Raw genomic sequence first — 22,777 nt, forward strand, 5'->3', positions numbered from 1 at the left:
TTCTTTACACTTTGGGATTATTGTATGACACTTTTGCTGCATCTCATTAACAGCATGAAATGAAACTTATTCAAACCATAAGAAACAGTAACTGACAATCTGTTTAGCTTCAAGCATTAATTGGTTCTATTACATACCAGCTTTTCTTGTTCTAATGAGAAAAATGATTGAATGAGACAATGTTGTTATAATCTGTAAAAGGCCAGAAACTGCTGGGAGTTCAGAGGTTCCCATTTTGATTTTTCTCTCACAAATTCCTTCCCTTTTATCCCCACTATCCCCCATTAAGAAGTGCGTCTGTTGCAGGAGGACGTAACTCCTGTTCCAGAGGTTTCTCCAGCTGTTCAGTGTATCCGAGTCGACTCCAGAGTGTCAGCTGATCACCGTCAGAGCTGCACCACCTACAGCCAGAACAAGCACCTCACCTACGGCTTCCTCTTTCCTCCAGGTAAAGCTGCAGAGCTGCTTTTCCATTTTAAACCTGCACTGCTAAACTGTTGTCTCCCCCTTCTGGCCGTAAATGTTACTACACAAACACTGTCAATGTTTACTTGTGATATATCCCTCAACTTCCTGTAATCCTTCCTCTGAAGATTCTTTTTTTATCTGGAGCATCAGAAACGTTTCTTGGATTCTTTCTAGGTTTTATATCCATCATCTCCACCATATTTCTATCGCCTTCTGCTTTTCTGCTGCTACAGTTGCCCCTCTCATCTCTGGCAAATCAATTATTGCTGTTGGATGGAAAACACATTGCTTCTGTTGCACCAGTCTGATTAAAAACTCCGTTATACTGTTAAATACAGAGAGATTTACCTGGCGTTGATAGGATTAATCAGCATTGCCGTTCATTTCCATGTAAAAGTCCCACAATCCGTCTTTAAGCGTCTGATGTGGGCTTTTTGAAGCTTCATAAAACATCTGTATTACAAATACGACTGGATGTTCCTTGTAATATAATACAAAGAAGACTCTGAATCCATGAAGGAGGAAAATGATGAAAGTCAGTCTTTTATGCTTTATTGTGCTTTCACTCCTGTAACTTCAATTATTCACAATGAGACACTGGGAATTAGAGAAAAAGGGCCTTGCTATCATGCTAATAAAAGCTATCGAATGATCAACAGAATCAAAAATGAAACACTGTCTTATTCATATCTACTTATATCTTATTTTTCTTGAGGTTCTTGGTTAATTTCTATGCATGTAGTGTAAATAACTAGTAATCCACTGTTGAAAATTAGAAAATTTTCATTACTCTCATATTAAAGAGCAGTCTTTTTAATAGCTTCTCTATACAACATCATGAACTTGAAATTAATAACTGAGTGAGTAAGAGGCAAAAAGTAAAGGATGAAATGTTTCTCTGTCATTTTAAGCATGAAATTTTATAATTGAGGCAGCTGCTTACTTGTATTGCTTCACCTGGATGCAGTGAGGGGGCAGGATTATTATTATTACTATATATTTGTAGCTTGATGACTGTTGTTTCCTCAGTTTCTGCGTGGACCTGAGACTGGGACCTTCATAAAAGAGCTCAAATCTCTTGGAATAAAGCCTTTGCATGATATTCCTTTGACTTTTCTTCACTGAATTTGCACAAAACAATAATAGTATGCAAATTTTGCGTGATTTTTTTAAATTAATGTTCCATCTTCAACTTTATGCCTTTAGGACATCAGTTCGTCTTCTACTTACTGAACTACTGAGAAATTTGGAACATGGCTGCCTAAAATTTCCGGTGCACGATTCTATAAATTTCTGTTTTTAATCAGGCTGTAAGTAGTAATTAGTAATAGTAGTTACTACCTAGTAAAGTGGTCAATGCATTTTATCAAACAGACTGTGTCATTAGCTGGCATCCATTACTGTAACAGTCTACAACACTAACAGAGAATGAGCAGCGTAAATAATTCGTGGTGAATCACTTTAATCTCAGATGTGAACCAGATGTGATTCAGATCTTTTTGTTTTCTTGTCTGCAACAACTTCTCTTTGACGAAACTGTTTCGTTCGAAGTTGTGCAAACACGTCAAAGCCGCAGAGGACAACATGGTGTGATGCGTCTTTGTGTTTGACAGAGTTGGCAACATCTCCGGAGTCCAGATACGACGCTTCGCTCATCACCAACACTGTCCCCATGTACCCTGCCTTCAAGAGTAAGTCTAAACTCAGAGTGCAACACAAGAAACCAAACTTAAAGTCAGGTCCTTTAATCACACCATGAACTGAAATGTGGGTGATCTATGAATGCCATGATTTCAGCACACAAGCTGCATTTATATCATAAGTCATCCAAGGCTTTTTCTAATGCATTGGTTACAAGTATGTTGTGTTGATTAGTGCAAGATAATAAAAATAACTTTGATTCTGTAGCAAAGTCCTTAACACTAAAATCAGGTATTGCATCCTTACAGAAAATACCAACTGTTAAGAATGTGGAAGAATTGTACCCAAAGTCCTCATACAAAGTTTGCTGAAGTGGTGTTTATTAGTATTCTGGTATACGGTGGGCTTATCAACACTGTCTGTGAAGGTAATTCAACCCAGAACATTTACAGAGTCAAATATTTTATACAGTTGGTCAGACAGTTGGGAGGGGACAATATGTAAATACAGAAAAGAATAGTGGTCAGTTTGCATATAGTTGCTAATCAATTACAAAAGGTGGTTGAATCGAGGGGACTGGCAGACAACACATGGTAAGGGAGTCATCAATGACACTGGTAATGGAATAAAGAGTGACACTAGGAGTAGGGGGTGTCTGTAGCAAAATAATGTGCTATTTTCTTCATCAAGAATAAGACGTATGATAAAAGTGAGGCTACAGAAGAGATTTAAAGGAGGATACTGGGTTTAACTGACAGTTCAACATCTTCTACTTACTGAACTGTTCAGAAATTTGAAACAAGGGTTGCCTAATATTTCCAGTGCACGATTCTATAAATTTCCCATTTTTTCAGGCTGTACACTGATTCCAAAGTAATTATTAGTTAAGCAGTTACTCAATGCTTTTTTTTTCAATGTTGTGTCATTGTCAGGCTGTGTCATTGTGTTAACTGTTCAGCCATTACTGTCTACAACACTAACAGGTCATTAAGAATTCTGAAAAGAGCAATTCCAGTCCAGCAGTGAGGTTCAAAACCAAATTGTAACTTTTCAAAAATGCCAAGGTTGTCTAGGTAGTAGTCAGTAGTTTATTAGTCAAGTTTACAGGGGATGGAACCATAGACGATGTTTTCTCAGTCTGCAGAGAAAAGGAATGACCAGATCTTGGTTAGTTGATTTAGTTGGGTGAAACAGGATGGCAGCACTTTGGTACAATTATAAGGAACTCAGATACGGGGAGAAGTTTGTTCATGCTGCTAGTGTTGGAGCCACTTTGAATTTGGATTCATTCCGCTGCAGGAAATTTGTGAATATCCGTCCATCCATTTTCTATAAACTGCTTAATCTTTATTAGGGTCGCGTGGGGGCTGGAGCCTATCCCTGCTGACTTAGTGTGAAGGCAGGGGAAACCCTGGACAGGTCTACAGTGTAGCCCTGTGATAGACTGGTGACCTGACCTATGCATCACAGGGGGGCTGTGAGGAAACTGCAGAACCCGGAGAAAACCCATGCATGCACAGGGAGAACATACAAACTCCACCCAGAAAGATCCCAGTCCCAAGCCGGGATGTGAACCAGGGATCTTGTAATTTGTGAATACCCAGTTTTAAATTTCAGGACATAATATGAAAGACGTCGGTGGCACCATGATTTAATCTGATACCTGTAACATGTGAAAAAGAGCACGAGGAAGCAACAAAATCTTGAAAAAAAAAAGCAACTTACGGGTTAAAATTAAGCAAAAAAGGTCATGATGTACCTTGGTGACAGTCTTAGTGTTTGTTTCTCCCTTCTTTTGCAAAAAAAGTCAGTGAAGGATGTTATACGGGTTCCAAGGATGAACTCAGAGGAAATTTAGTGGATTTTTTTTGTTTCCTAAAACAGGATTAAGGGTTGTATTTGTAAGGCGCCAAGCTACGACCGTTAACTTGATGGGCCTGACATGTGAACAGACATAGTGTGTCCTGCAGAGTATTCTTAGCTTCATTCGTACTCTGTCTCTTCCTGGACGTCACATGGTGTCACATGAGACAAAGCAGAGCAACCCAGTGATGTGAAGTCTGGGCGAAGACGGCCTGATACCCATTTTTGGTGCTCAGAGAGAGGACTTATCAGGTCACAACACAGACTCTCTCTCTGAATCATCGGCCTGAGCAGATGCACATAATTCATCACTGCTGTCAGAGCCATGTCTGGAAAACTTATTGGTCCCATATTAAGGATGTTATGTGGTCTGGCTTCATCACAGCTAAAGGGGGAAAAACATGGGCAATAGCATATTTATGAATCAAACTGGAAAGGATAATAATTTCCTTATTGGAGACTCAAAATACTTATCCTTGAAGTGTTGTCAAGCTCTTAAAACACTTCTTGTTTTGAAGTAAAGAAGTAAAATTTGCTTCTTCAAATATTTTTGAATCTTCTTTTTTGTTTTTGCAGTTGTTTTCCACCTTAATATAAAGTCCTGCCTCTATGGAAACAGCATAACCATGACTAGATAGAAGTAGAGAGGAATCAAAATTGTCTTCTCTGCAGTTTGATACCGTTACAATGCCATAAGTCATTTAAAAAAGCTAAAGTTGAATTTCTTCAAATATGCATTTTACAAAATTTGAAAAATCCTGAACACATGTACAACATTTTTGAAGTGCCCACAGGTGTTACTAATCCTAGAAAAAATAGAAAAGGGCAGTCCAAAAGCTCGAGATAATTCTACATTTTACATTTTTAGTTTGCTTCTATGCTTATCTAATAATAATTTAATAATAATTTTTGTCCTGAAACTTTTGGTCACAGCTGAGTCATTAAGCTTGGTTCAGCTGCATCGAGGAGCACCAAATTTTTAGTTTTTTTTTTTTTTTTTTGACAGAATCTGGTTCGAGCAAATGGTTTATTGTTTGTGATTTTTTTTCATCAAGATACTTGGATTTAATGAAATATCACGACTGAACTGCAGATCACAAATGATTGGTTCAGGAACAGTTTTTCTATTTTTAAAGTTTCTGTCTGTAATAAATAAGAAAACATACCTTTGGGGTTTCAGGGTTCATCGATCGCTTGTACAATAATTATACAGAGCTTTTAAAGACAAAACTTATTTAAAAATAGATCTTATTCAGGTGGATGCTTCAGAAAGGAGGCATTTTTGTAATTTGCCCATGAAATTATTGCTAAAGGGACAATACAAACTGCAAAATTTAAGTATCAAAATATGTTGTCTTTTTTTATTCAATGCAGAGAGATGTGTTGAGATGGTTCTAGATAATCAAAATACAATCAAACCTAGCAAGAGAAATGGCTGTTTGTCTGCAATCACTTGCATCATTTAGTCCACATTTATTCCTACTCAGACATAGTCTTACATTGAAAGTAGTTGTGAAAATCTAATAGTAAAGTTTGAGTTTTTCGGGCAATTACATACCACCAAATCTAGTTTATGTTTTAAACCGACTGTTTCACATTTCTTTGTTTCCAGGTTGTTGTTTTTTCGAGTTAGAAAAGCCTGAGAAACATTCACACAATCGATGAGTCGGGTTGTTCTGACGATTTGTTCAAAAGAGAAAGTCTGAGATTCGTAACACCTTCAAACTAACACACTATTTCTGAAACTGTGATATGAGTTTTTTTTCTTTTTATTGTATTTGCGTGTGCTCATGGGGTTGATGGTTTTAGGAAGGAACCTGATTAAGCTTCGACGACGGTTTGCTTTCTTGTGCAGGATTGTGGAGTTACCTCCAGGGGGCACTGCTGAGGCGTTTCGCAGACGAGAGCAACAGCATCAATGTTCTCACTGGACCTGTGTTCGACTTCAACTATGACGGGCTCCGAGACACCACAGAGAAGATAAAAGAGTGAGTTTACTGGAAGACTTCTGGTGACGACTGATAACACTTTGCCCAAATCTGCAGTTTTCCAGTTGAACTCCTATATTTATAGCTGCAGCTTTGACAACTGAAATATCACCAGAAAGAGACACATGGCAGGAAAAAGTCTTCACTCTAATCTAGAGAGAACACACAGATCGACACCATTTATAAAACCATAATGATGACATTATAAATAAGAGAAAAATATCGTAAATATGCTGTTGAAACCCTGTATGAGACCCTATACTGTAACTTTTTTAACCGTCTGAATTTAAAATCAAAACAGTGGCTTTCAAAAGCATGTTATCTTTAAAAAACAAATCACCAAAATTTGTTAATTTAGCAGCACCAGAAACTGTCATAACAGAAAGAATCATTGGATTGTCAACTTTCTGACAGTCTTTGAACTACTCATCTGGCATTAGAGAACTTAAAATTGTGACATTTCCTCAAAAACTACTTTATTTTACATGTCTTATGTAAAAAGCTCCTAAAAATGAACCATTTTCAGTAACCATATTTTTAAAAAACTAAAAATTTCTCCTGTCCTCGGCGCAATCGTGAAGCCTTTAGTGACTCCGTGGTGAACTGACTTTTCAGTTGAACTGTAGGTTACATCATGATGTGTAGATATTAACTTCATGCCACCAATTGGCACCGGGCCCAATTAACTTCAGCTACCCATATGCTACGTAACGTTAGCTGGACATCAATATTTTGTGAATGTCTGTTTAACTTGTAAAATATGAGTTATCTTAAGCTAAGAACTTTTCTCCAATAAGTCACTGCCCTACTTTCCAAGATGAGACTTCTCTGACTCTGTGACCTGGTGTCTGGGTGCTTGACGTGACGTCACTTTCAAGGCGGCTCTCTTCAGTGGATTTCTGTTTTAGGTTCTCGGCCAACGGACCGCCTGTCCCCACCCACTTCTACACCATCGTGACGAGCTGCCAGGAGGTGAACCAGACGGTGGAGGAGTGTGACGGAGCGCTCAGGGTCTTTTCCTATCTGCTTCCCCACCGACCGGACAACAGCGAAGCCTGCAATGTAAGTTGAAATCAAAAATCAACCCCAGTAGGGCGCAGCACCGTCCCAGCTCTACATTCAGCTGCACCACAGTCTTTGAGGAATTCACATCAGTAGAACAAGCAGGTTTGGTTAGACTGATCTCCAGCAGGGTGAAAGTAACTAAATACATTTACTCAATAGTGTACCTAACACAAATTTTACTTTTTGGAACATTCAATGCTTATACTCAACTGAACTTTACAGCATCACTTACTACAAAGATAAAGATTTTTACACTTTGAACCCTAGGCAGTCACATTGTTCTTCACTGTTGGCTCATTTTTCACTGCAATAAAAAGTCCTGCAGCTCTATGAAAACAACACAACTATGGCTAGAAGTAGAGGGAACTCAAAATATCTGTTGTGCAGTATGACACAATTATAATGCTATAAGTCATAAAGAAAGAGAAATAACTAAAGTTGAACATATGTGATTAACACAGCTTGCAGTTCAACCCACTTCATTCAAAAAATCTCAGCTTTTTTGTCACACAACTGTTGGTCACAGCTGAGTCACTGATAACTTTCTGGTTGTGTTAACTAAAGCAGTTTTTTTTTTCAGAATTTAGTTCGATCAGCCAATTTATTTTTTATGGAATTTTTAATTGAATTAAGTGGTTTGGATGGCATATCATGATTTTAAGATTAGATATGGTTGAGTTGTCATTAAATATATGTTGTTCAGGACTGTAGGAAAATTAAATATTAATAATTCTTTGTTTTAACAGTTTCTGGCTGATAAATGGTGTGATTTTTAGAAAGAAGATTGCCTTTTAAACCCACTGGTGGGTTTTAGTGTTTGAAGTGTTAAACGTATGTACAAGCTTTATAATATGATAATTTGTAAATGTTTAAAATTTTGATTTGTCAGTCATTTTATTATCTGAAGATTAATTGTTTTGATTACTGATTGAGTAAACCCTTTTTAAGGCCAATAATGTCAAATATTCCAGGGGTTAAATTCTAAAATGTTGTCCAAAATGATGAAAAAATTTTGCAGTTTAGACTATTTGAAACATCATTTATAGCTAGATGCTTCTTCTTGCATTTCCTAAAGAAAATGATTTGTGGCTTCATTAAGAACATATTTTAAAAAATAAGTCCATAGTGAAAATAATAATTACTTTAGTTGCAGTATTATATAAATAAGTGTAGCTTCATCTCAACCTGCTACAGGGTAAAATGCTGCTTACACATTAGTACATGGTTAATAATAATCTAATTGTACAATATATAATCACTCATGTCTTGGTCAACAGTAAACTATGACTTCTGGTGAAACATAAATCTTACTCAGGGGTTGAGGTGCAACTTTTAAGTGCATTTAACACAATAAAAACATTTTTATTTCACTATTTATAGTGACAGGTCGAGTTTGCAGTGTGTTTTAAGTGATGCTGTCACAAGAACGATTCATATCCAAGCTATTGAATCTAAGATGATATTGTAATATTGTACAAATTTGGCAAAAATAAATACTATGCTCTAACTAGATTCTGTTAAAAAAAAAAAAAAAATATTCTCAGTTTCTTCTTGCACCTGGCACCTGGCTGTGAATAACAGTCGTGAAAAAATTCAGGGACTTTTGTGTTGAAACAAAGCTGAATGACAAAAGCTGGATGGTCATGTTCCACTTTCATTTTTGAGTAAAAGTGAAAATGTGAGGCATTCAGAGATTACAGCCGAGAATCTCTGTCTGTTCTACAGAAACTAATATCTCAGTGCTGAAATATAGCCAGGACAGAAGAGCTGGGCTTCCCCTGAGGATTTGGGGGATCACGCTGTCATACAAACTGAAACTTTATGCCTCAAACTGAAAAGATTCCAACAATAATCCTGAGAGTAGTGAAAGCAGCTGTGCGGAAGTTTAAGCTCAGAAAAACCATCAGTGTTGGAGAACAGCTGAATTCCGCCAGCAACATCTGCCTTTAAGCGTGCACTGTGATGGTGTCCTTAAATTGAAAGTCAGTTTTCTCAAATGCTTGACAACTTCAGCATCATCTATCAACGAACGACCAGCCGTGAACCTTCATCACAGACTGGATATCAGTTTCATACAGTGACGCATGCTCCCATAATTCACGTAAAAAAACAAAACGTGAGCGATCAGAACAACAGCTACACTGAGTCATGATAAATGCTTGAAAATGTCCAATGTGTCAAATATCAGACAAACAAGAGCGAACTGGACACATAAATAGTTGTTGCAAACTTGTGCCAGCAGTGACTCAGACACCAGATCTACTCAGAGTAAGACCTCAACAATGAACACTGAGTTTAACTCCGGTCAATTAGACAGCAATCCTGCTGGACTGAATTAGGTGTTCTTCTATTCCCAATAAGTGACTTTTTAAGAAAACAAACGTCTCTATTCATTTCATAGTAATTTACCCATGCTGTGTATGTGCTAGGTATCAATAACCAGCCTTCCTGCTGGAAAGTTTGCTATTTGATGCCAGCAGACAACCAGATAAGAAAAAAATTATGAAAACTTAAAGGGAAAATAATTAAGGCAGGTATATATGTGTACCACAAACTGTCCTGAAATACAAAGTTTCACAAATATGCTGAGAAAAAGTGAACAGAACAACATCAGTACAATAAAACATTACTAAAATGTGGGAAAGTCTGACCAAGGAGAAGCAGCACTTCATTTATCATAAACTTCCACCACCATCTGGTTTGCATCTCTGGGGAAAAGGGTTCATACTGCTGCAGGACAATGAGGTCTAGCACAACAGACACTACAAAACAAAGAATCAAAAACCTTTGGAAAGCTCTATATCCCACAATTCTAATTATGTATGACAGTTAACCAAATATAAGCTTTAAATTGTGGTATTTCATCAAAATCATTTTATTTTATGTTTCAATCAAAAAATCATCAAAGCTGTGACCAACAACCACATGGCAATAACTCAAAATTCAAAGACGGGACAAGCACAGAAACAAGTTAGAGAGACCGAGAAGAAAATATAATAAATGGTTAAAAAAGTAGATCCTGCATGGCTCAAAAAACAGCAGAGAGAAGAGCGGGTTGTTAGACGATACATTCAGCACGGTGAAATAGATCGTTTCTATAGTTGATGTGCAGAGTCGTGTGTAAAAATGTAATTGCTAAAAATCTGTAGTATGTAGACTCACAATTTAGCTTTTGTCATACTGCAATAATAATAATAATAATAATAATAATAATAATAATAATAATAATAATAATGATTATACTAAGTCCTCAAACTTCATCAAAATCTATTTAATCTATGTGCCTCATTTTAAAAAACTGCCAAAAATTAACCATTTGCTTGAACCACATTCTGTTGAAAATATAAAATTCTTTGCTCCTTGTTGCAACTGTAACAACTTTAATGATCCAGCTGTGGCCAAGAGTCTTATTTTTAAAATTCTGGGATTTTTTTTTTTTTTTTTTGGTTGAAATAGGTTGAATTGCAGGTTGTGCGTAGAGCAGGTGTTGGTAAGTATGGAAACAAATTAAAAATATTTTGGACCCCTTTTTTTTTTCCTAGTATTGGACAAACGTGGGTACATGAAAAGTGTTTTGTGTTTCCGTTATTATTTTTTAAACTTTTTTTAAATGATTTTTGGCATTATAACTGTATCATATTGCACAGTAGACATTTCTGAGTTTTCTCGACTTCTATTCATGCTTGTTCTGTTTCCATAGAAGTGCAGGACTTTCTATTGCAGTGAAAAATGAGCCCACATTTAGCAAAAATGTGACAGGAACAGGAAATATTATCTAGAAATAGCTTGGGGATCACACAGTTAAAGAAAAAAGAGGGCAGAATGAATATTATAACATTCATCTCTTTGCTCATAATGTTCTGAAATTGTACATTTTCAAGAGTATTTTCACTTTTGGTCTGGACATATCAGACAAGGAGTAAATCTTTCAGTGTCCCAGATGCTTTTTTAGCTCAGAGAGGAAAACACCCATGTCTTCTTTTAAAAGTCCTTAGTCAACGAGGAATCCCGGCTTGTCTTTGCAGAAATGGAGCGTGCTGTAAACTAACTGCTCCTGTTTATACATGCTCTGCATAAATGCACTCAGTTAAGATTAAACTCATTCCAGTTTCATGTCGTCACAGGCAGGGCCTTTAATTACTAGAACCTAAACAGAAGCCATCCTTGTGCTCTGCTGCTCTGCTCTATGAAGTCATTTATTTGGAGCTTGCCTTTGGTTTACAGCTTAAAAACCAGCTGTTATGTACGACTTTTTGTTCTACTGCAGCTTTTCCTCATGCATCAGTCTCTTTCTAAAAAAAATCTGTTAATGCAACTACATTTGTTTTGTTGAGGGTATTTATTTTGCAACTATTTGAAAAGTTAATATTTGTGACTGTCGGTTGCAGCCAAGTTACTCATGGCTTCACTGTTGAGACACAGAGTTCTCCATTTTTTTCTGTTCTTACAGACACTGTTCAAATGCATAGGTTATAGGTCGGTAAAATTTGAAGTGAGAAATCAGAACAAAGTCATTTTGATAAAATATCATGATTGTAAACTCAGATTTGGTTCCTAAAATGCACATGATTAATTTGAGGACCATCAGAAAGCTTAAAATCTGACAATTCTTGCTGTTTTTACAGTTTCCGGCTCTGATTAACTGTGCAAGTTAACTATTTAGCAAGTTTACTTCATTTCTTTTAAATAATTTACCTTGATATAGCAAATGTAAGCGCATAGGAAAACCTGCAACATCCAGCAGAACTGAAGATCTCCAATGAGAAAATGTACCTTCAAATTAAGGCTGCCATCATTGTGCACTTGGCATGTCAAGACAGGTGTTGTGTGAGGAATTAGTCGAGGAATGAAGTTTCAGTTTGCCAGACAGCATGATCATAAAAACACCTCGAGGGAATCCCGGCTCTTCTGCCTCAGCTGCATTTCAGGGCTGGTGTTTTTGTTTCTATATAACGGATAGAGATTCCAGTTGCCATGATGTCAACTAAATAGCATCACTTTTCATTGCCAAGAATAAGAAGTAAAACACGACTGCTTCATCTAGTCATCCAGAGTAATGAAGAGGAGGTTTATTGAGGTATATAGAGGGAAATATTCCACTTTTGACAAGTCATACAATCAGTGTGTAGAGAGAGCTGTTTCTGACACACTCTGAGTCACAGTGAGGAGATGGTCATAGATTGGTGAGTTTAATTATGAAACTGACTCAGTAACTTCATAATGTGTTCTCATAACACTGTTTACCACTCAAGAGATCAATGCAGCCTTTGTTTCAATCCCTACTCTAGCAGAGTTTCAACATAAGTGTGAAATGTGATTTCACTAAAAAAACAGAAAACAGCTGATGGTTCTCAAAGTCAAATACTGGCGACTTTTTTGTGGTTTCTGAATGAATTATGACTGCAAAGGCTTCAGGACCCACATTTGTCGTTAATTTAGTGTGTCAGTGCTTCTCAAAGTGCTGCAGCAAGGGGTACAGAAATAACAAGAAAAGCACTCAGAGAGCAGTACTCTGCCACAGCTGCTCAGTTGTATCATTTCCAACAGCTGAAATGTTGAAAAAAGTTGTGACAGAAATCACGGCACTATAGAATGTGACTATTTAATATACATGTTCCCATAAAAAAATGACCTTGTGCTGAGCACAGGCACGTGTTATGCATGTGTGTGTTATGTATAGATATCAAATTGCGTGGCCTAAATATGTAGCGGTCAGCGGGAATTGATGGGACAACAAAACACGGAAACATCCCCACAATTTAATCAATTGTTCCTTGTATGATTTCCAGAGGATAGGTCCCAATAAATCTGCAGTGGTCGATTTGCAGTAGGATCGTAATCATGTGATCGTCAGCACGCAGCTGACGTAGTGTTCACTTGTTGTCATAGTTACAGTGACACTGTGATGCCATTTTGCAATGATACAGAAATCTTTAACAAATCCGTGGATCCAGACTATAAGCCGCATCACTGCCAAAATCTAATCAGGTGGTCCTTGTGTCATTTCTGACACCCTGAAATATTAATACAAAATTTGTTATTCCGTTTTTGAGTAATGTTGCTAACAGACAGACAGACAAACCAACACAGATTGTCACATTACTCCGCCAAGGCTCCACCTCCTTGCAGTAATAACGGAGCAAGTTTGTGTGTTTTGTTGAATAAAAGCCTTGTTGGACTTGATTGTAAATGTAAAAAATGCGGTTTAAACAGTTTCTGTAGCATCCTTTAGAAATAACCTCAACTGTTTGGTTTGTAAAATGTCAGAATATCTTTGAATTAGTTTTTTGGCCAAGCATTATCTATCTATATCTATATCTATATATATATCTATGTATTTCTATCTATCTATCTATCTCTCTCTCTATATATATATACACACACACACACACACACACACACACACACACACACACACACACACACACACACAGACACACACACACACACATATATATATATATACATATATATATATATATATATATATATATATATATATATATATATATATATATATATATATATATATATATATAGTAGCAGAACGTGTAGAAATGGTAGAAACTACACTTTATGATTAAAATTGCACTCATTTATTTAGGCGCAGCATCCTCAGCCTACCTGAGGAAATTATCAATTTAAGCTAAGTCTCAGAGACTTTGATTAAAGTTGATCAGTCTCATTCTGAAAGTCATAAACTCTGATTTCTTTGACCTCCAGTTCCCAAAACAAGGAAAAACACGGTAGAAGCGATGATAATTATACACAAACATTTATTAACTAATACTACTAACAAAGAATAAACAACAATGACATGACAACAAATGACAGTGAATAAATGAATGAATAAATGCAGATAAGGTAGTGAACTGTGATCGCCACTGGAAGCAATTGGTAGAAAAGGTGATGAATTTAGAATGACTTTGAAAACTGGAAAACAAATTGTAATTTGTAATTCACCCGTTTAGCAGAAGGAAAGTGATACTTGAGTAGTCGCTGCAGGATGTGGAGCTGTGATGATCTGCTGGATGAGATGTTCAGGAACGCAGAGACAAGAGGGAACTTTGGCAGATTTGCATTGCAAAATTGTGCCAAAGTAAAAACACTACGAGTCAAAGCTCACAGTTATCAAGGAAATATTTGCGCTGTTGTAGTTCTTCAGTAATTCTTAAGTCCAGTTGCATTCTTCTAACAGTTGCATTTTTCTAAGATCCTTTGTTACAAAGCCCATTCTTACAAGCTCAGTTACAAACCTAAGTTGAATTTTTCTGAAAGTCCAAGTTACATTCTTCATAAAGCCAAGTTTTCAAAAGCCCTCAAAAAGCCCCAAAACAAAACTAAAACTAAACCAAAACCAAGTCAAAAACTAAGTTGCATTCCAGATTCCCTCTATATAGAAAGCTTTGGAGCCAAATGCAAATCAGCATCTAACCAATCATGGATGTGTTCCTCCCAAGGGGTGGTGTTAAGCTTCACTGTCCAGGAGAGATCAGAGATTAAACACCTTTATAACTTAGTCTTCGTTAATTTCTTAAATATACTAATCCAACTGTTCAACATTTATCATGATCACAGATCTAAAATAACACCAAATTAATGATTTAAATGACACCAAACACAACATGTTTATCTCATATGGTTGCAGAGATAATAATAAAAGGTGTAGACATATGAATAAACTTACAGATTATAGACTTTAGACTACATGAAGGTAAACTTCAGGAACATAACCATCAGCCTCAGAGACTGGGAGGTTTAATGCTACTCCAGAGAAAGACAGACTTTGTTTGCTGTGTAATTTAGTTAAAGTTAAAAATGAGGTTCATTTTATGTTTTACTGTCCTATATACGAACATATAAGGGTGGTACTTTTCAGTGAGATGTCCTTTGTTTATGCTGATTTCTTTTGGTTAAATGACCATGAAGGATTTCAGTTGGATTTGAGCAGTTTCTTTGCCAGGCCTGGACAGAAGGCAACAGATTTAGTTTGAGAACTAAGCAGCAGAATAATGTGTGTTTTGGGTGAACTGCTGCAGTGCTAGTATAGTAAACCCATGAGGGTTGGGCACACTTGTGTGCATGACATGAAAATGAAGAAAAAAAATCAATCAACAGCCCATGAAACTGGAGCTCAACATGTTTGTTAGAGCTTCAGCTTGTATACAATGTATTTTAGTGAGTAACACTAAATGCATGAATAACTTTTGTAGAAAAAGACGCCTCAAATCACCACACAGCCAATCAGATAACACGAGAAAGCAGGTGAATCCCGTTGTCATGAAGACAGCTTTAATTATGGGGACAATGGTGCAGAATCTGAGACACATAGTGACAGAAATAGTTGTAAGGAAACTGAAAAAACAGGAAGCTGGAGAAAGACCCTGACTCCTTTCTCACCTCTCTACAACCAGAGGATGCTGCAGTATAGAGTTACATCCAAGTCATTGCAAGGCATATTGAAGCTTTTAAATATTCAACTTCTGTTCACAGAGATGAGGCAAATAGAGGGAGTTTAAGTGTGCGAGTGATATTTTATCAGTTAGATAAGAATGGACACAGCCTCCCTTTCAAACAGATGTTGCTGAGGTATGGGAGGAGTGTGTTCCTGGAGCTGTCTGACAAGTATTTCTGCAGAAATGTAATGAACTCTTTATGAGCTACCAAGAAAAGGAAGCAATGGTGACAGTGTATCACAAGGAAGTGAGAAGCAAGAGACTGTTAAGCAGAGGTTAAGCATTGCTTCCTTCAGAAAACCCACCACTGCAGGGAAATTCACTGTCATTGTTTTCTTCTGATGTTCCTCTGGATATTGTGTCGAGGAAGGAGGCTAATGGGTTCTGATGGGAGGTCAGGGAAGCTGTTGGACCTGATGTGGTTAAAGGAGTTGGTTTCCTGTATGTCTGCTTTTAATGTCTTAGTGTAATGGGCTCTGCAAGGAATCCCCTGTTTACTGAACAGGCTGTGCTTTTGCAAAAGCTCATTTAAAAACACGCAAGAGAGTAACAGATTCCTATAAAAGGATGCTACAGTTTGATGCTGGAATCACCCTTTTATAGGCATGTCATTTGCGGCCTTTGGTGACAGCTCTTCCAAAAATGTTGAGCAATTTTCGGGCTCCCAAACTGTGCCCAACATGTTTAGTGCTACAGAGCCACTCTCCACCCAAATACACTCACATTTCTCGGTAACAAACCAACAGAACAACAGAAAAGGCAAAGCAGTGAGTAAAATATCAAATCACATAAACAGTCTTGACACTTTGTTTCTGTTATTGTGAAAGTGGAAATAATATGCCCAAAACTAATGGCACCCCTGGAAATTTTCCAGAAAATACACCATTTCTCCCAGAAATTGTTGCAATTGCAAATGTTTTTGGTATACACGTGTTTATTTCCTTCATGTGCATTGGAAAAACACAAAAAAAAGAAGAAAAAAGCCAAAATTGACAGAATTTTGTATGTAAAGACAATGGAATTATCAATAATATATTATAATAATAAACAATTATTTTTAATCTGTATGTGAGGAAGCCAGACAAGATATCTCCCATTTAACAAGCAAATCTATGTAAAACTAAACAAGACTTTTTCTATCGTTTGTCACTGAGTCCAATTTTAAAAATACATTTAGAGTATTAATCTTGAGTTTACCATCCATTCAATTTTTAAATATAAGAAAAATAAATCAGACAAATATAAATGAAATTCCAATAAATGGATGTACTTTAATAGTCTTTTTATGTAAAAACAACAACAACAACAACAAAAAGAAAAAACTATTTTCTTAAAAAAAAAGTGAACATTTATAGAAGTCATTTTGTTGTAGAACTGGACCTCCCTAAAAGGCATCAAAGTCAGCAAATTAATACACAAATAACATAGGTTAAGGATGTTTGCATGTACATGTACACATGACGTATATAATCTGACTAAATTTGATTCAGCCTGATCTTGCACTTTTGTGTCGTAAACACTGTGGAAAATTTCCAAAGTTCCAAAGTTTTGCAAGTACATTTCCATAATAAGGTCATAGCTACTTTTCCAGACTGTCATCAAATGAAAGGACAACAGGACGGCACAGCTTTTATCGCTTGTATTATTAGAACATCTGATGCACAGATGGTCACATCCTGCAGAACAGCTGGATACATAAAAGCACACAAACACAGATGCTCCAGCCAAGACCCAGAGCTTGATCTGAACTCTTGAATGAAAGCTGTGGTTATGCGTGAGATGTCTCGCCAAACATAAACACACTATCTCACAACACTGACTGACAACGTTAGCATTGTCTTTGTCACCAGCCTGCAGATTTCCTTTGGGCCCCCAAAGACCTAATTTTCTTCCTGTCACTTTCCCATCTCATCCACAAAGAACACAATGCTTGTTCTCACTGGAACAAATGACATCAGTGGGCAGCAAGCAGAGAGTCACCTGGAAAACCTTTTTCACTTTTTCTGTGTTTTATTGTCGAAGCTGTCTTTCACAATAAAGGCAGCTGTACAAACTAATAAACTGTGACCTGAGAGAACCAACTTCAGACTGAGGAATTCTAATGGAAACGACTGAAGCGAAATTGGATGAAATGCCATAGTTGCATTTTTGTCTGAGCAGTTTCTGGACATTTCTTTGCTCTTGTCACATTTTTGTCTGCTGTGGCCTCATTTTTTGTTGCAATGTAAAGTCCTGTCACCACTATGGAAACAGGGCAACCAAAACTAGAAGTAGAGAGAATGCTGAAATGTGTTTGCAGTATAATAAAGTTTCAATGCCATTAATCATAAAAGGTACATTCATTAATTAATAAATTTTTGAAATCACGAAAAAAATGATGTTTTCATATTTTTTACAAAAATATTAAAAATCTTAAATTCAACATCCACAGCAATTTTCCAAGTTGTGAAAACTTCTGTAACTATTCAAGATTCTCTCATTTAATGAAAAAAAATAGGTAATACTAGAGAACGAATACTTTTTTGATTAATTGCCTCTGAGTCTGATAAGGAAAAAATAGAGATGTGTATGAAATTGCTAGGAATTTCTAAATGTATTTTAAGTCTTATGTAAAACAAAAAAAATCTTTAAAAAAAAGTGGAAATGTTATTATTAAATAATTTTGCCTTACTAGCAGCTGCCAAAGTTGATGAAATAATACACACATACGTAATTAATATAACTCAAGTAAGTTTGTATATACAAATTCTTTTGTACATCTTACAGTGTAAAATGGAAAACAACCCACATGTGGATCTATACCTGCACAAGCCATTAAATCCAAAAGAGAGGCTATAATAAATCAACACAAATATAAAAAAAATAAAAAATAAAAAACGTATTAAGGAAAAATATATATAACTGTCCAGATACCCATATTTAAATTAAAAATCAAATAAAACAGCATTAACTGATCAAAAATATGACAAAACAAATACACAGAAAAAAATATTTTGCACTGGGCACTGTTCTGTGTTGGGAAGTAGAGAGCATTGTGGGGTTTAGCTAACAATGGAGCACCGTGACAGAGACTTGTGGAACCCTTAATGACCTCTAGTTAGAGCCAATGTGTTGTGATTGACTAAGGTGGCATTCCAGTATCCCAACAACATGTGTAACAAAGAAGCACCTCTGTGGTCCAAATCATGTGTCTGTTGGCTAAAATAGTGATGTCAGCACTTATTGGCTGATAATGCCACTGATTATTGATTAAGAAAATTTTTCAGAATTTGCATCTTTAACATCCTGCCACAATTTATTCTCTCCCTTTATGGCATTTATGACAAGATGTAAACAAAACAAATGGTCAGGCTTGCATTTGTGCTGAAACTGATCAGTTTAAAAAATGCCTTCAAACAAAACAGAGAAAATAACCTAGTGCTAATAAGGTTCATTAGTTCATTGTACGAGCTTGTATGCAAAATTTGTATCTTCAACATTCTGCCACAATTTATGGATGTAAGCAAAGAATCAAGCTTAGGTTTGTACCAAAACTGATCAGTTCAAAAAATGTCTTCCTCAGTCTTAAACTTTGAGATCAGATCAGATCGTCCTGTAAAAGAGAAATTTACCTGGTGCTAATAGGCTTAGTTAGCGCTGAATGTAATGGACATTCATTTATATTGAAGTCCGGCGCTCTTCACTTTAACTTCGTCCATTAACTTGGGAGCATTCAAACAGACTATACAGAGTGATCAGGTTTCTTCAAGCCGATCTTATGCTTTTTAATTTCTGTCCGATATTTTGAGTAGTTGAAGACTATGTTCAAACCAGAAAAAAACATTTTTAAACTAGTATATCTGGGAAACGCAGTAGTGAGTATTAACAGCTGAAAAATACTGCTCAATTTAAGACAGCTCTCTGCAAGTATCACTGAAGTTGTAGAAAGCCTGAAGATAGGGCAGCTGAAGGTTCTGTCTTCTTAGTGCATCTGTGTAATTCAAGGCAGCTACTTAAAGGGCAAGACCTGTAACATCATGACATCTTTCGGTTTCCAAGAAATGATGAAGGTGCCTTCCCTAAAATGGAGCTTTGGCTTTGCTATTTTCATCATTAGCCATAATTGAGCAACTGTTTTTATCAGGGCTTTTTTTTTAATCTAATGCCACAAAGCTGCACGAATTCACTGCAGAAGTGAAGTACTTACCGTCATTTCAGGGTTGGTTATGTGAATAAACAACATGATTGATTGAAACCGTCACTTCTGTGATAATACACAAGGTACACTGAGGAGAAAGGCTTGTTTACAACTCGGAGTCTGAGTCAGTCAAAATGGTCATCTGCTCCTCATCAGCAGCCTTTGGTTGTTTTGGTTTAGTATTACTGTATGTCTTATTGTTTAGGATTTTTTTGTGGACAATGTCAAAAACAGTTCATGTGATGCAGCAAAATGCACTCAATCCACAAGGAGCCACACAGCAGTGTGAGTTCACGCAACTTGTAAATAAAGAAATATGACAAGTTCTACACCCCTGGGGTCCGCATGGTGTGTGTTATGCATGTGTACATTATGTACAGATACCAAATAGCGTGACCTAAATATGTAGCGGGCGGCGGGAATTAATGAGACTCAGAAACACCCCCACAATTTAATCAATAGTTCTTTGTATCATTTCCTTCGGATATGTCCCGATAAGTCCACAACAGTCGATTTGTAGAAGGATCGCAATCGTGATCGTCAGCAGGTAGCTGACGTAGTGTTCACTTGTAGTCGCAGTTACAGTGATGCCGTGCCGCTATCTCACAATGATACAGAAATCTTTAACAAATCTGTGGATCCAGACTATAAGCCACATCACTGCCAAAATCTAATCATTTGGTCCTTGTGTCATTTCTGACCTTCCCTGAAAATTTCATCCAAATCCATTTGTTCGTTTTTGAGTAATGTTGCTAACAGTCAGACAGACAGACAGATAAACCAATGCCAATCATCACAAAGCTCCGCCGAGGCTCAGCCTCCTTGGCAAAGTAAAAATGCGATTGGAGAAAAGAAACACCCAGAAACTGCTTACGGCTCAGAGGAATGAAAAGTTAATTGATAAATCAAAACTGCACATATTCATGTGTATCTATATTTAATGCTACATGAAAGCTTTAAAATTAAATTTTAAAGGTGTACAAGGTAATGACAGTATGAACAGTAAATAATTTCCTGTCCGTGTCTCTGCAGAGTGCTGAGGACGAGTCGCAGTGGGTGGAAGACCTGTTGAAGCTCCACACGGCCCGAGTCCGAGATGTAGAGATTTTGGCAGGCCTGGACCTCTACAGATCCACAAACCTCACCTACACCAGCACCCTGAGCCTCAAAACCTACCTGCAAACCTTCGAGAGTGACGACTAGATGCACAGAGACAGACGCACACACATATACAGGATGTAGCCTTTTGTAGAAGTCCTGCATTTTCACCGCATGCTCGCCGGACAGACGGTGCATCGCTGCTGCTCCACTCCTGAGGAACTGCCCAAGAAGTGCTCAGAAAAAGAGGAACACACCTCTGAAAATTGAAAAGAATAAAAGAAGCATTTGTTTGGAAGATTACGACAGGAATACTCAATACTACACATAAAATCTGTGTACAAATATGCCAGCATAAGATGCAGGGTGGGCGACTAACAGCTGCCACTACACATCCCATAAATATAGTATATACAAGTCATTCTCCATTACACATAAAGGACCACACCGGTGTCTTAGTTTCTTATCAATAAATGTTCTATAAATCATATTTGTACTGACTGTCCATTGCAAATTTTAAATGTGTGTTGTTCACTTATTAAAATTGATTAGTAGTCCTTGGATTAAGGAATATGGTCATTGTGAGGTAACTCAGTGAGAAGCTAACCGTGAAATTCAAAAAACAAAAAAAAAACTTGGAAAATTGCTTTAAAAAATGTGGAAGAGTTTAATTTTTGGTGTTTTTCTGTAAAGGAATACTTTAAAAAAAATTTGAGATATCCACTTAAATTCCACTGCGTGTGTTTATATGAAATAAGAAGTTGGAGCAAGCAACCAGTTAGCATTAAGACTGGAACCAGGGGAAAGCAGCAGAGCCAGATTGACTGTTTTCCTCTGTTTTTTGTCTTTTTGTTATTTTAAGCTAAACATTTCTTTCCTTTAGCTTCAATATTCTCACCAAAATCAGAAAATGTTAAACTACTTTGCTATATAATGAAGGGACAGTGGCCACTAGAGGGAATCCAGAGGCCTGTCATCTGAATGAATGTAGCATTCAACAGGTAAAAAAAGTGAATAAATAAATAAGCAAAGGCCTTTTAATGTGGATCACACAATTTCTACAAAGATTTGCCACAACAAAGGTTTACAGTGCGTCAGCACAGGGGCACTTTTTACAGTGCATCCTCAAAAAAGAAAATTATTGCTAAGCCTGAAATTGGACAACTTTGTTTTCACATCCACTTGCTTCTTATATATATTTCCCCATAGTTCTGTCACAACTTATCATCTAGGTGTATGTTTTATACAATTCATCATATTTATTGCCCAGTGTCATAACATAACAGCACCTAGTATTAATCCAATGTAACTGCTCTGTCCCCACTTGTCATATGAAGACGGAAATAGATCAGCGATGTAATGCATTTTCCCCAAAGCGGTGACAAGACTGACGCTCTTGTGAAGAAAAATTCTTTGCTTTTAAAACTTGGTCTTATTTTATTTTTTGTTGGCATTGCAGCTGTTCATTTGACATGTCAACACTGACACATCATCTCATCACCACACAAAGTTTTGGAGTGAAATCATTAGTTAATTTGCCTGAATTGCAAGCCTGTGTGCGTGACCAAGCAGGATGAACTTCATGGGAAACTGAGCACAGTTTCTTTGGAATGAAAAATGCATGCCGCCATGATGCATTGATTCTAACTTAACAAGAGCCATGTTTTGGAAAACTGCCTCCTTCTGGAAGTTATAAGAGCAGAGGTCCTTTTTCCCAAGCCGGGTTGGTTGAGTTTCCTTTTGATTCAGTTTCAGCCAAACAAGTCTAATTTTCTGCGACTGTCAGCTTCCTACGCTCACACTTAATTCAGAAAAAGAAGTCAGAACCTGTATTTTTTTTTCATGTTTGGTAGTTATTTTCATAATTCACTGACGAGTTAACATAGCTAACTGTCATGGTAATCAGTAGAACAGAAAATAATCAATAAAAAGTCAATTAAATGACATAAGAGCTTTCCAACTTGTAGAAGAAGCTGTTTATTCCTGTAGTCTTTCAAATAAAAGAGAATTGGAACCTTTCA

At 36.8% G+C, this 22,777-nt stretch overlaps 1 protein-coding gene across 5 annotated transcripts in view; it reads left to right on the top strand.

Annotated features, from left to right (window-relative positions):
• The window catches only part of LOC111571912 (ectonucleotide pyrophosphatase/phosphodiesterase family member 2), a 60,277-nt gene extending 37,500 nt beyond the window's left edge, over window positions 1-22,777 (top strand). For all 5 annotated transcript variants that reach the window (XM_055017903.1, XM_055017904.1, XM_035950534.2 and 2 more), the window contains 5 exons: window positions 307-448; window positions 2,082-2,159; window positions 5,828-5,960; window positions 6,869-7,022; window positions 20,691-22,777. In XM_055017903.1, the coding sequence (XP_054873878.1) occupies window positions 307-448; window positions 2,082-2,159; window positions 5,828-5,960; window positions 6,869-7,022; window positions 20,691-20,861 (678 nt within the window). In that variant the 3' untranslated portion in view covers window positions 20,862-22,777. The remainder of the gene's footprint in view (window positions 1-306; window positions 449-2,081; window positions 2,160-5,827; window positions 5,961-6,868; window positions 7,023-20,690) is intronic.

This window comes from Amphiprion ocellaris, chromosome 15, assembly GCF_022539595.1.
Source record: "Amphiprion ocellaris isolate individual 3 ecotype Okinawa chromosome 15, ASM2253959v1, whole genome shotgun sequence".
In the NCBI taxonomy this organism is placed as follows: Eukaryota; Metazoa; Chordata; class Actinopteri; family Pomacentridae; genus Amphiprion; species Amphiprion ocellaris.